The sequence below is a fragment of the Ricinus communis genome, chromosome 1 (assembly GCF_019578655.1).
Source record: "Ricinus communis isolate WT05 ecotype wild-type chromosome 1, ASM1957865v1, whole genome shotgun sequence".
NCBI classification, from domain to species: domain Eukaryota; kingdom Viridiplantae; phylum Streptophyta; class Magnoliopsida; order Malpighiales; family Euphorbiaceae; genus Ricinus; species Ricinus communis.
Window position 1 is genome coordinate 223,194 of NC_063256.1, and position 13,484 is coordinate 236,677.

General features: G+C 32.9%; 3 protein-coding genes across 3 annotated transcripts; 1 reads left to right on the forward strand and 2 right to left on the reverse strand.

Moving 5' to 3' along the window:
- Positions 1 to 29: 29 nt before the first annotated feature.
- Positions 30 to 1,228, forward strand: LOC8266652 (60S ribosomal protein L37a). The gene is made up of 4 exons (XM_002526441.3): positions 30 to 171; positions 398 to 437; positions 781 to 869; positions 961 to 1,228. The coding sequence occupies exons 1-4, from the start codon at positions 169 to 171 to the stop codon at positions 1,105 to 1,107; spliced, it is 279 nt and encodes a 92-aa protein (XP_002526487.1). The 5' UTR covers positions 30 to 168; the 3' UTR covers positions 1,108 to 1,228.
- Positions 1,229 to 1,436: 208 nt separating this feature from the next.
- LOC8266651 lies at positions 1,437 to 5,127 on the reverse strand. Its single transcript, XM_015723752.3, has 3 exons — positions 3,847 to 5,127; positions 2,393 to 2,654; positions 1,437 to 2,153 (listed from the first exon to the last, which is right to left on the reverse strand). The coding sequence occupies exons 1-3, from the start codon at positions 4,932 to 4,934 to the stop codon at positions 1,974 to 1,976; spliced, it is 1,530 nt and encodes a 509-aa protein (XP_015579238.1). The 5' UTR covers positions 4,935 to 5,127; the 3' UTR covers positions 1,437 to 1,973.
- Positions 5,128 to 9,890: 4,763 nt separating this feature from the next.
- Positions 9,891 to 12,778, reverse strand: LOC8266650 (putative casein kinase II subunit beta-4). The gene is made up of 5 exons (XM_015723753.3): positions 12,201 to 12,778; positions 11,596 to 11,814; positions 10,916 to 11,025; positions 10,649 to 10,814; positions 9,891 to 10,290 (listed from the first exon to the last, which is right to left on the reverse strand). The coding sequence occupies exons 1-5, from the start codon at positions 12,415 to 12,417 to the stop codon at positions 10,160 to 10,162; spliced, it is 843 nt and encodes a 280-aa protein (XP_015579239.2). The 5' UTR covers positions 12,418 to 12,778; the 3' UTR covers positions 9,891 to 10,159.
- Positions 12,779 to 13,484: the final 706 nt, after the last annotated feature.

Sequence of the window (13,484 nt, forward strand, 5' to 3'; positions counted from 1 at the left end):
GCTAAAATAATATGGTGGAGTAGCAATAAGGCCCAATGAATTAATGGGCCTAGGGCTACACTTTCCTTGACCTTCCTCTCTCGAGTGTATAAAATAGATGAATCACATTTCTTCGATTGGCCGCTCAATTCTAAATCTGGGGTTTGCTGTTCGTCGAAGCCATCCAAAATGGTATTGTTTTTCTTCTTCTTTCTTTTCTTCTAAAAATGATTTTACAACTCTAGAGTTGTGTTATGCTCGTTTAAATTGTTACCTGATAACAAAGAGCAATCCTGCAAATGAGGGGTTTAGGGTCTGTTTTGAAGTCAGCTTCTTTTATAGCATTTATTTTTTTCCTTAGAAGTGTTTCGTTTTGACGCCTGACCTCTCTTTCTTTGTTCCTTATGTAAATCCACAGACCAAGAGGACCAAGAAGGCCGGTATCGTGGGGAAATATGGTATGTCCTATTCTTCATCTTCTTTTTTTTTTTTTATCAATTGATCCATCAGCAGAAATGAATTGCATTCCAAGAAATTCGAAAAACTCTTTTGCATAACATACACTCATAATGCTGGGCCACTACGATATGATGACAATTAACACCCAAAGCCTCCTTGTAAGGTTAAGAAATTATTTTTATTTGTGAACTTGAATTGTCATATGTAGTACCCTTTTAGTCTATTGTTTGATAGCAACGGCACTTCTTAGTGCCCATTTGGCTTTTTTATTTTATACTTTGGTGAGTAACCTGTCTTGGACCTATATATGTGAAAGGAACTCACTATATGTTTACACTGCAGGCACCCGTTATGGTGCTAGTTTGCGGAAGCAGATTAAGAAGATGGAGGTGAGTCAGCACAGCAAGTTCTTCTGCGAGTTCTGTGGGAAGGTAATCGATCCATCTATCTTGATTGTTCTGTAATAAGTTTGTTCGCTCTGTCAGCATTGTTTGATTTGGTAAAGTGTTCCATTACCTTCAGTATGCAGTGAAGAGAAAGGCTGTGGGTATTTGGGGATGCAAAGACTGCGGCAAAGTGAAAGCAGGAGGTGCTTACACCTTGAATACTGCGAGTGCAGTGACCGTTAGGAGTACCATTCGAAGACTTAGAGAGCAGACTGAGAGTTAGTCTTTGGCATATGGATTTGCATGTAATTTTGGTTGAAAATGTCTCGAGAACAAATTCCTGTTTGATTTCTGGATAATTCTTGAGGAACCTTTGAATTCAATGAAGCAAATTTTGATGTTTATGATAGGTTTTCTAGTCTTTAGTTCTTTGATAGATTGGCTTTTGGGTCATTCCTACAAAAAATTTGATGTTAACCTGAACTGCAAGTAAGGAAGCTGTTTGGGAAAATAAAACTGTTGCTACACCGTAGGGTTTTAGCTTCAGACAATGCAGTAAGAGAGAATATCTTAACTAATTGTTGATGAACAGCTTTTACCGGAAGAAAAAAGAAAAAAAAACCAACGTCCATGCTAATGCAACCGTGACTACAAATGAAGCTCGACCTGTATGGCTTTCTCTTTCCTCAGCACTGATGTGCAGTGTTCAATGAAGCATGGCTTCATCCCAGCACAACTGGACGACGACATCACTATACTCTCACTTAAAAGTACCAATTAGTTCATCACATACAACACCGCCGGAATAAGGTTTCACCTTAGGACCAGCATTACTTACATTACATCTACCTCATCTTTACAAAAACCTACCGAGTAAGATAAAAGAAGAATAAACAAATATAATACTGGCATCCCCTTCTCTTTCTTGGCTGGCGCACGTCAAAGAAAACAAACTAACCAATCTTCCTCCACCCCAGCATGGAATCCATGCTGGCATGTTCTCTTTCCAGCCTCTTTAAGAATGGAAAAGGCTGAGGAGAAGATCGCTGTCCAAAGTGTGAAGCTATTGAAAAGTAAGATCACATAAGCCATTAACCTCTCACTGCCGTCTTATGTTTTCTCTAATTAATGATCTGCAAAGGGAGTCGCTCACACAATTGGAATTGGTATGTTGTCATTGTTATTATTATGATTCATCTGTTTGTGTACAGCCTTGACTGCTGCTACTCTTGCTGCGTTAGCTGCCCTATTAGCCGCTGCTACAGCCCTATTCACCCGTTCATCCACTTTTGCCACATCATATGCCCTTTCTGCCGCTCGTCGTGCTTCCTAATCACAGGATAAAAATATCAAATGTTAGAAAACCATGATAACTATCCCCTAAATGCTCAGTTTGCTCTACTTTTATTTTTGGTCACATTTTCATCTTCAACTGACAGATGAGATGAGAACAAAATTCAATCCAAAGTAATGACTGATAAGCAACATGAGATGAGAGGGTGGGATCAAATAACAACACAAAGGAGATAAGAATTAAACAGAGAGTGAAGTTAAAAAAATCCAAACACCTGCACTGCGTTGAGTACTTTGGAGTGATAAACAGCAACAGGAGATACAGGATATGTGGTATTCTGTGTACTTGGGACATCAAGAATTCCATTCTGCCAGTGACCAGATTGAGTCTCGCCATTTCTAAAGGTGTACATTCCAAGGCCCTGCCTTCTACCTTCATGCCAAGCTCCCTCATATCTATGTCCATTTGCAAAAAGATAGACACCAAAGCCATGCATCTTGTCCGCAAAATATTCTCCAGCATATGTGTCCCCATTTCTACAGAATGTTCAAATCACAAATGCCAATAAAATGAGAAGTAGAATTGCAAGTGATTTAAAGACGTCCATGACTGCAAGTAATCCAGCTACCAAAAATATATTTAGAATTCAAAAAGGGATATTTAGCATAGAAATACTTATGCACACATGTACATGTCCTCAAACAAACATGTGCTGCTGGACCTTAACCAGTAATTAGTTGGGTTAGCCTCCTTGGGGTCTAGTCCATGCTAATCTAAGACTTTCGAAGGTCAACTCTTTCAACTCAATGCATTTAAAAGTTATTTCTTTGGTTACATAACTTTTCCCATGCAGAAGTCCAATGAAACCAGCAGGTGATATAAGTGGGGCTCTAAGAGGTTCCTGTCAATCCTCGAATATTAATCCAAGGAAAAAACTATTATCAAACTTGACAGGATAAGCAAAACTCATGTTATTACACATAATACACATTGCACGATAACACTAGTTAACCAAAACGATAAGCTGTAACCATGGAGGCTTAATCAGATGAACCTTGTAAGAACTGAACTGGCTATAACTTGCTATGTAAGCTCCATGCTGAGCTTAGATTCAAATTATCTTAACGGAGCAAACATAAAAGAAAACTCATAACTGGACTTGTTGGCACTAAAGAGGCAAGTAGGCAACTTCCACACTCATTATAAAATCTATTTAAACAACTGATATTTAGCTCAATCAAATCCTATAACTCATCCCTATTTTAGCAAGGACAAGGCAAGGAAAGTATAAAAGGGAAATTTCAAAGCAAGCTTAAGAATAATAGCTTCATCAACAATCTTGCATCATTTCCCAATAAATGCTTACTTTCAGCATCATAATGTATTGGAGGTTAATAACAACTTGCAAAGCAAAAAACAAATTTTCTTGCTCATGCTCCATCTGGATATAACTTGTGGTGTGGGAAAACCTACAACAATAGAACTATCTTCTTGAAAGCATTTCTCAACATTTCAAATCTCTACCATACCTATGCTATCTTTATTGATATTCAGCTATACAAATTTGTCAACAGCAACAACAAAAACCAAATAGCCAATGCAAAATAAAGTTCCAAAAGCTTAAAGTCCAACATTGCTAGATTATCCACAAAATTATACTTCAATTTGTGTGTGTATCAGACTTGCATGACTCACGAACACAATGATTCATCAATTAAAGAAATATACCTGAAATGGTAGTGGCCGAGGCCATGCTTGACAGCCCATTTGAATTCGCCAACATAGCGACTGCCATCCTCACAAGTATGAACTCCACACCCATGACTCTGTCCATTAGACCATTCTCCAGCATAAACATCTCCCGTGTAAAATCTATAGACACCAAATCCATGCCTAAGACCTTGCCTATATTGGCCTCTATACCTGCTCCCTCTAGCCCAAGTTTCGACTCCATAGCCATCATATTTACCATCAACCCAATCCCCTTCATATCTCCCACTCATGTAATAGTAATAGACCCCACTCCCCGAGCACTTCCCCTTATGAAACTCACCCTCATATACGTCTCCGTTGCTATAGACCTGAACCCAACATCCCGAATTCGCTCTTTTTTCCGATTTTGTTCTAGACCCAATTGACCAAAACACGGGGAAAGGGGGTCTAGTTATGTTAGAATTAGATTTGAGCTTAATTGGGAAAGAACGAGCCAAAAACAAACGGATTGAAGGGAGACGAGGGAGGGCTAGATTTAAAGAGAACAACAAAGCAGCAGAGAAAGCAAAAGCTGATAGAAAATCAAGAAGAAAAGAGTGGCTTGGATGTGAAACCAAGAAATAGAAAAATGGGAGAGATAATAATAGGATCAAACGAAGATGAATACGGAGACGGCGAACGTGGTTGAAACGGCGGAGGAAACCAAAGGCGGCGGCGAGAGAAACAGAAAAAAGGGTTTGATTGTGTTGGGCAGTAGAGAAGTGATAAATTGAAGGGGATTTAGAGAGAGAAGAAGAAGCAGGGTGAGGACGATGATGGGTCAAAAGAGGTCTTTTATAAGGGGTTGATGAAGAAGAAGAAGAAGCAGAAGGAGTAATGGGGTCATCGTGATTATGATTATGATTATAGATAGTTGAAGATTGAATCAGAAATTGAGGGGAAGTGGGAATTGATTTATTAGTATTATTATTACTATTATCATTGTTATTGTGCTGATCAGGAGAAGAAGAAGCAGAAGAAAGAAAATGAAGAAGAGGATTAAAATCGGAAGAGATGCCGATGCTTTCTTTTCCGATTTGAACTTCTGATTTCTTCTGATGCATTACATAACAGATTTATTTTTCTTCTCCAAATTCCTTATCTCTCTTTTGATTTGCAGTTGCTTCTGATTTGGTTCTAATTTTTCTGTTACGTGAAGAAAGAGCGGAGAGAGGGATTTTTGAGGCAAAGGCTTTTTAAAGAGCGGTGTGTTTGTGGAGTTTATGGTTTTTAGGGGTTTCCATTCATTTCAAACCTCTGACTATCACATTACAGGAGAGAGAGACTCTGTTTTCTCAACTTTTCCTTCACAAATTACCTTACCAACTCTCTTTATTTTCACTTTTGCCATTCTCTCTCTCTTTGTACTTAATATTTCCCATTATACAATTATGTTTGTTTTAGTTGTTGATTTCAATCGAATTTAAAAAATAAAATTAGAAAATATATGTATAAGTTGGTGTCTGAATTATTGGTTGAGAAGCTAAATGCAACCAATTTATAAATATTTTAATTTAAATGTATGGAATGTTGCCTGGTATTATTGTAGTCTGAATTCTCAAATCATTATATACATTAATTTATAGAATAATTTCACCAATTTAATGGCTCCTGTGGGGATATATAGAATCCATTAGGACACTCCTTACTCGGTCAAGAGTCTTCTAGAACATATTCTAACTCCACTCTCCTCAAAATATAAAATTACTCTTACCAATATCAATTATTAAACCATCCATAATTTTAATTTCTATAAAATTTTAAATAAAATTTTCCTTTTTTTTTAAATCAATTTTTGAAAGTAAGTAAATAAATTGATTCTGTTTTTAAAATAAAATTTAATAAAAATCAACCTACTAAAACGATTATAATACCTAATCTAGGCAGCAAGTGAAAAGCTATATTTGAGTTGATTGTTGCAATAGATTTTTCTTATTTATTTTTTTAATAAAAATATATTATGGACGCATAAAAGTTCTATATATATATAAGCGTATAATATGTGTTATTTAATACATAATATTTTATTTGTAATACATAATTTTTCTTATATATATATATATATATATATATATATATATATATTTATTTGTAATACATAATATTTTAAACAGCGTATAATATGTGTTATTTTTTTAATTAAGTAATAATTATGCTAATTCCTAAAAAAATTTTAATATTAATTCATATATTACTGATAAAATTTTCTAAAAATAGGAAGAACCTATAAAAGAGGAGTATATATTATCAATTATTATATTTTCTCAAAATTTTATTATAATATTAGTCAATTGGTAATAGACCCACAAAGTTTTATTTATGCTCTAAAAGAATAAAAATGAAAGATCAGGCATGGCACTTGCAATTTAGAGATAAAAGGGAGGGTATTTTAGTAAGATAGACAGGCTCTTTGATTTCATCGCTTGCCAAGGCTCACTAGCCTACTTGGAGGGAAGGACAAAAGAATCCGTCAAAAAGGGAGGTGAGACAGACCAATGAATAGCCCCCACGGGCCACGTCAATTTTGCCATAAGCAAACGTGGCATCACATGCTTTGCCAATTCAAAACCGCTTATAAATAAATACCGCCAATTTTGTAACAAAATTACTGATACGCCACCCCATATTTTTCCTTGCAGAGCTCAACACAAATCCCAATTTGAAATTGAAGACATTAATAAACTCCGCTTCAGCGGCCAAAATCGTGGCTTATCATTCCAAGTCCTCTAATAAAAATATTCCATTTTAATTTTGTATACAAATATTAATGTAAAATTGCTCGTCTAATAATATTTTATTCTTTACATGTTCACTTGCAAGACTTTTCAACCAGAAAAATAAGAAGCTTATTTGAACCCATCAATTCAGTTTATTCTTCTATTTTGATTAGTTGATTCCATGAAAGAAAATGTAGATATAATTGTTCAGGTGATTATATAATAAAGTATCATACATAAGAAACTTAGAAAAGCATTTATGATAACAAATTTTAATCCTAAATTTGAAGAGTTATTCAATTCTATTGATATAATTCTCATTAATTAATTTTTTAAATTTATAGGAATGCCTAAAAAATAGAGTTTCTTAATTTTTATACTCCAAGACATCAAACTTACAAAAATATGTTGATGGCCAAAAAAATTATTTCTATACAATACAAGAAAAACACGCGTGCTTAGCTAAAAAATAACGAATCTAAACATTCAAAAAATCGCAGCAACTCAATATAACAAAAATATAAATCTCAAGAAATTAACCATAAATCTCGACAACAATTACAATAAATAATAAAACGAGAGAACAGAAAGTATCTTCAATAAATATTCATCAAATTCAAATCTAAAAATAGGGAATGTAATCTCATCGATCTATTATTTTAAATTTTTGTTATTTAAAAAACTACGTTAAAATCTTTCGAAACAGATATATTATATGATTCATTTAACTATTTATATATAGAATAAGATGATTAAAGAATTTAAGCTCTCAAATCTAAAGATAAATAAGTAATAAAAAATTATGTACAAAAAACCCAAAAAAATTGTATATAACGAGTATATAGATATATACTATAGGTATATGTTTTGAAATTTTATAAAAATAGAGTCAAATTAATATGTTATTGATATATATCCTATAAAGTACTTGTATTGACTATTATATTGATATAAATAAAAAAAAAAAATCAATAATAGATTATAAAAAATAGTTTTAAATAAAATATAAAATAAATTTTAAAAATTACAGTAAAGAGTATGTAATGAGTATACAATAAATACATATTAGAAGAAAAAAATATACAATAAAATGTATACCATGAGTATATAAATAATAATAATTTATTATGAAATTATAAAAATTAATATTTAAATAATTTTATTCATATATATGTTGTACAAAATTTGTATATTGAGAATTAATGAGTATATGTTGATATATAAAATGAATATATTTACAATAAGCATATAAAATAGATTTAAAAATAAATAGTAAAAGATATATAATGAATATATAACTAATATATTTCAAGTATATTATATTGTAATTATTACTGATTATGAAATAATATTTTATATTTTTTCTCATGTGCAAACATTGCGATAATACTTATTTTTCTTCACCACAATGGACATTGGAAAGAACATATCACATACGTAAACTTTGATGTAAATAATATTCTATTACCAAAGGACAAATTTTAAAAGTGTACAGTAAATAGTATATACTAACTATATAACGAGTTTATTTTAGATATATAATATACTTTGAGTATATTATGAGTAAATAATGAGTATCTACTGCTGTTATCATTATAATAACCAAAATTAAAATAACAATAATAAAGCAAACAGAAAAAAATATAAAGCATAATATGGAGTTCAGGTCTTAGTATTCATAAAAAATGACCAAATTTTTTTTCTTAGTCTTATTCTCTCGTTTTTCTATTTTATATTCTCTTTACCTTCTAAGTTTCTAAACTCTCAAACTATACATATACTTCTTTTATTATTATTATTATTATTATTATTATTGCAATTGTTTTGTATTTCATCAAATACTTAGAGTGCACTCATGTATAATGCAAATGACAATTTTACCACCAATATCAACATTTTCTTTTCTTATTTTTGAAGTTTTAACATCAACATTCTTCTTTAAAAAAGAATGAGAATCATCAACAACCTCCTTCTTCTTAATAAAAGAATCCTAAGAGATTTTAAATTTTTCTTCTTTTTTTCTTCAAAATCTTAGCTCTCTTTGCCATAAGAATTCTTTTTATTACCTATTACACCTAAATCTTTACTAGTAGAAGCAGAACCACTACATAGATCTCTAATAATTTATGAATTAGAACAGAATTTCTTTTTGGAGAGGATGACAATCGAATATTAACCATAACAACCCACACAAAGACAAAAAAATGAGACTCATAAACCACTTGCATGAAGAACTGAATCATTGAAAATGAAGGAATAATGAGAAGTTAGATAGAGATTGAAAGAGAAATAAAAAAAAATAAAAAAATTATTGAAAAAATTGCAGAATCAAAGACTAAAAGCATAAAAATCATGTGAGAAAGAAGTAGAATTAGTGAAGGAAATGGTTAGAGACAAAAAAAATAACAAAACTTAATTCAAAAACATTAAAAAGAAAGAAATAGAAAGCATAAATATATATATATAAATAAATAAATAGCGTGTATGGTATAATTTCTTCTTAATACAAATGGTTAATGTGCAAGTAGGAAATGGATGAATTAACAGGACCATGCACACCTTGCTCTGGGCTCTACCACACCTAAAAGCGGATGATACTATTTTGCTGGAACTGAGAAATTCTAAGAGTAGCAGAAAATAATGAATTCTTTTTCGGAAGCTCCCAAACCAATGTTTGGTATTTCCCTTGCAAGTGTATCCAGAGGAGAAATTTCCTTGCTGCTTTGAGACCGCCTGCCAAGTGAAATGGATCATCCTGTTTTTCTTGTTGTACAGGATTTCTTGGGGTTTAAGAAACAAAAAATAACTGACAAGGCCGTTGCTTAGGATTTCAATTATTAATTTCACAAGACCCGGACACTGTTTCTGTTTAGGGGTGCTTGATTGCTTACTTCTCTCTCGTCGTCAATAATAGGGCTGTCAATGTCCGTATCATATGATATCACTTCGAAGAAGAAAGCACATACAAAAAACAAGTTTTTCCAGGAAACCACAAACAACTCCACCAAATAGGCCCAGTGTTTCGGCACCATTAACATCATATCCAATCAGGCATCGCATTAATCCCCCAAACAAAAGGGACTTTTGGAAAAAGGAACCCAACCACATGTTCACCACGGGCATGAATATTTTCCATTAAATTTCGGATAGAAAGACTATCAAAATCCTCAATGACGACCTGTGCCTTAGACCTAAAAAAAAATTGCAGCAGAGCTTTTGTCTAGGGCCGTAATAGTTGATCATATGGAGGGTGAGGACAGGACAGGCACCATAATAATAATGCTGGAAACGATTCTCAACCCAGGAAAAAAAAAAAAAATAATAATAATAATAATAAGCTTACAATCGCTCTGTTAAATTCACAAATAAAAAATGTAAGATAGGTCAACTACTAACCCATATCGCATTTTTAAACATTTTTAATCACCAAATCAATTGTAACTCTGCAGAACTGCCGCACCTTTTTACCTGGCTTGTTAGTTGATAACACTTCGGACAAAATAACAAGGCTCAGTACAAAACGTGCTGATGGAAAAACCTTCATTCACCTGTATGCATATCCAACTCCCATGTCATGGTTTGTGGATCTTGAATCCGAAGACTCTTGGGACATAGTTCTGTGTTGCCTTTTGTGGCTTCAGGTGCCCATATGTCATCAGAAAAAGGTGAGGAAATGTAGTTCCAAAATACGCTCCATCAATATCTAGGTATTGTCAAAGAAACTTCAGTATAAAAATCATTAAAAAGAAAAATCAGAAGTAGCCCAGAGTCAAATACATTATCCAACTTCAGTAGGCACATGTCTAGTATCACAGCCACAAAGTCATGAAGCATGACATGACAAGCACATGCATCTCATATAATTAAAAGATATCCAAACTCATAAGAAGAGACTGCATCGTCAAACTCCAATTTATGACCTTTTTTTTTCAGAAAAAAGGAAAGAAAGATGACAGCAAGGGAATGAGAATACACTCCGATTATAGCCAATAATGTGAAATATGATAACTTATGCAGCTTAAACCTCACAGCTAGAAATGATTAGTCTAACAAAAGGATACTGCCTTGATACTTGGAGCGTGGATAATATATATCTTCACATTTTGGACAGTAGATCTTAACAGTGCTAGAACGAGGGATATCTGATTGGCCAACCGGAAGGCAAGGCTGTCCACAGCAGTATACTCTTGGGCATCTCCCGAAGTCATAATTTTTGTACTTCTCTAACTGCATAAATTTTCATAAAGAAGTTAAACAACAAGACTAAGACGATAATGATGAAACTAACAGAAAAATTAACATACAAAGAATTTAAGAAATTACTTTACCATTGCAGACATTCCCTTGCTAGTCAATATGTACCGAACATGGATTAGACCATACAGCATCTCAGCTGCAGATTCCACCAACTCATTCTGTTCTTCAGTGAACATATCACCTGCAAATTTGGGTATCAATCAAAAAGTATTTTATGAATTTATGAATATGAAATCAAGGCCCTGAATGTCAGCCTTAGGTTCTACTGCCCTAACCTTCATTTTATTATTTTTTTCTAAATTTTTTTATGAAACTCGCATACTTTTACTTGAGCAATGCCGATAAAATTAATATGTGGCCTTAAGGTTCTTAGTCATAAAATTGATTATTTACAAATAAAATCAAAGAAATCATGCAAAAACGAACAATTCATAAGGAACTATCCATTATATTATAAGATTTCAAACCATCGGCTTATATTAAGCAGTGAAGCATACGGAGAAAATAGATTCCATGTTAATACATGAGCATTGAAGATGTGATATTTCAGCAAGAACTGCAAAGGCCAGCTCCGCAATTGTACTTCAAGGTCACAGATTCTAGAAGAAAATAATGCTATAATACATGCTTGCGTATTTTATATTCTAGCCTCTAGGTAGTAGAGGACACCAAAGAATTAAATTCTAAATGCACAATCAAACCCATGAAATTGATAAAAGAGATCCCAGTTGCTACAAAAATGGTTGCTTACCATGGGAGGACTCAACGTCCAAAATCAGATCAAGTGCATAATCATAATACGGAACTTGACTGCTTAAGCCACAAAGATTAAAATCATCCTGGATGTATTCATCATCAACTTCACAGAAAAATTCATTTCCTCGCAAATTGCAAAACCATGAGATCCAAGATGTGTCGTCCCCATCAGAACCACTAACATCTGATTCTTCACTGTCAGTCTCTGATTCCTCTGTATTTCATTCAAATAGAAGAGAAGTCAGCAGTTGAATGTCATTCACCTAGTAATTCCAGAAAGTGATAAATTTGTCATTACATGTACTCTGCAGCAAATTAATACTAAAAGGAGACATAAAGGGAAAGAAAAAGAACTTTTGATGAGTTACCCTATATATACCTACAAAATCAGTAACTTAACCTGTAAACATAATAACAGTAGATAGTTCAAGAAATGCAGATCCAACAAAACACATTTGTCTCCAAGAGAAAAAGGAAGAGAGCACCGAAAAAAAAAAAGTTTCAATGACAATTCCCAAATGCCTACACATATATTCGTCTGTAACCGAAAACACAAATAAATAAATAAAAAGGCAAATCATGAAAAAAAAGAAAACAAACCGTCAGAGCATTTGTTCTTGGAGATGGAGGCGGAGCGATGATCGAACTGAGATTTACCGGTAGAAGTAGATGGTACGGACAACCTTTCTTTGTCCTTACTATTCAGGGTACGGGAAGTTGAAGGAGATGACTTCTCTAGATGCTTGTCCAGCGCATCATTTATGCGCTTCCGATCCATCTCCGATCTCGAAGAACCTCCTCCTCGATCTTTGTACATCTCTTTTTATCTTTTACTTTCAAAGACCTAACCTTTTCGTTACCCTATTGGATAAAGTTTCAAGCTTTCACAGCAGCATGATGATGATTAACAACCAAAAAAAAAAAAAAAGAACCAAAGAAGAAAGGGAAAGTAAACCCTAGATTTGAGGGTTTTTGGTTGATTTGAAAGAACGAAGAGGGATCCTCCAGTGCATCAGAAGATTAAAGATTAAAACGAGATATAAGAAGGATGGAAAGGCATGAGATTGAAGAGAGACGGTAAAAACTAGGGTTTTCTGTGTCTAAGAGATGGAGAGAGAGCTCCTCTATGTTCTCTCTGTCTCTCTTGTTTTCTTGTCCTTCTTTTTTCTTTTCTTTTTCCTATTTTGAAAATAAAACTTCACTAAAAAGAAAAAAAAGAAATCCATCTTCGTTCAATTGTTTCTTGTTGGACTTCGTGGATACAAGGCCCAGCCATAATTGAAACGTGGCAGGGCCTTTTGATACCAGCAGAGGCAATAATTTAATATTTTAATTAGTGTTATATTAAATGAAAAGCAATTTTAATTAGTTCTTTTTTTGCTTAGTTTTATTTATATAAAGTAAATATACTTAGAGAGTATGGCCATTGGTTAATATACTTCTGGCTCTAAATTAAACTCTATATACAATTTTCAAATATGGCCATTTCTTGTACATTTGGGTCCTGCAAAATTAAAATCACAAGCAACAATAATTTAGTCTGTTAATATTATTTGTTGCATAATCTCAAGCCTGTGGGTTGGACATTGTCATTATATCAGGATTGGGTTCAATAAATTAAAAAATAATTAAATTTATGCGTATTTATTAAATTGATATAATTATCTATTTCAGAATAATTATCTGTGAATTAATAATTTGATTTCATATTTCTCTACCATTTACAATTGCAAATATAAGGGAAGAAAATTATTTAATTAATTTATGAGATAAGTAATATTTTTTAATTAAAATAATATGAATAATTTTTAATGCATTAGATATCTTTTAAAAAATGGAACAAAATTTTTGGTAGAGTGGAGTATATGCCTATGATTAAAAACA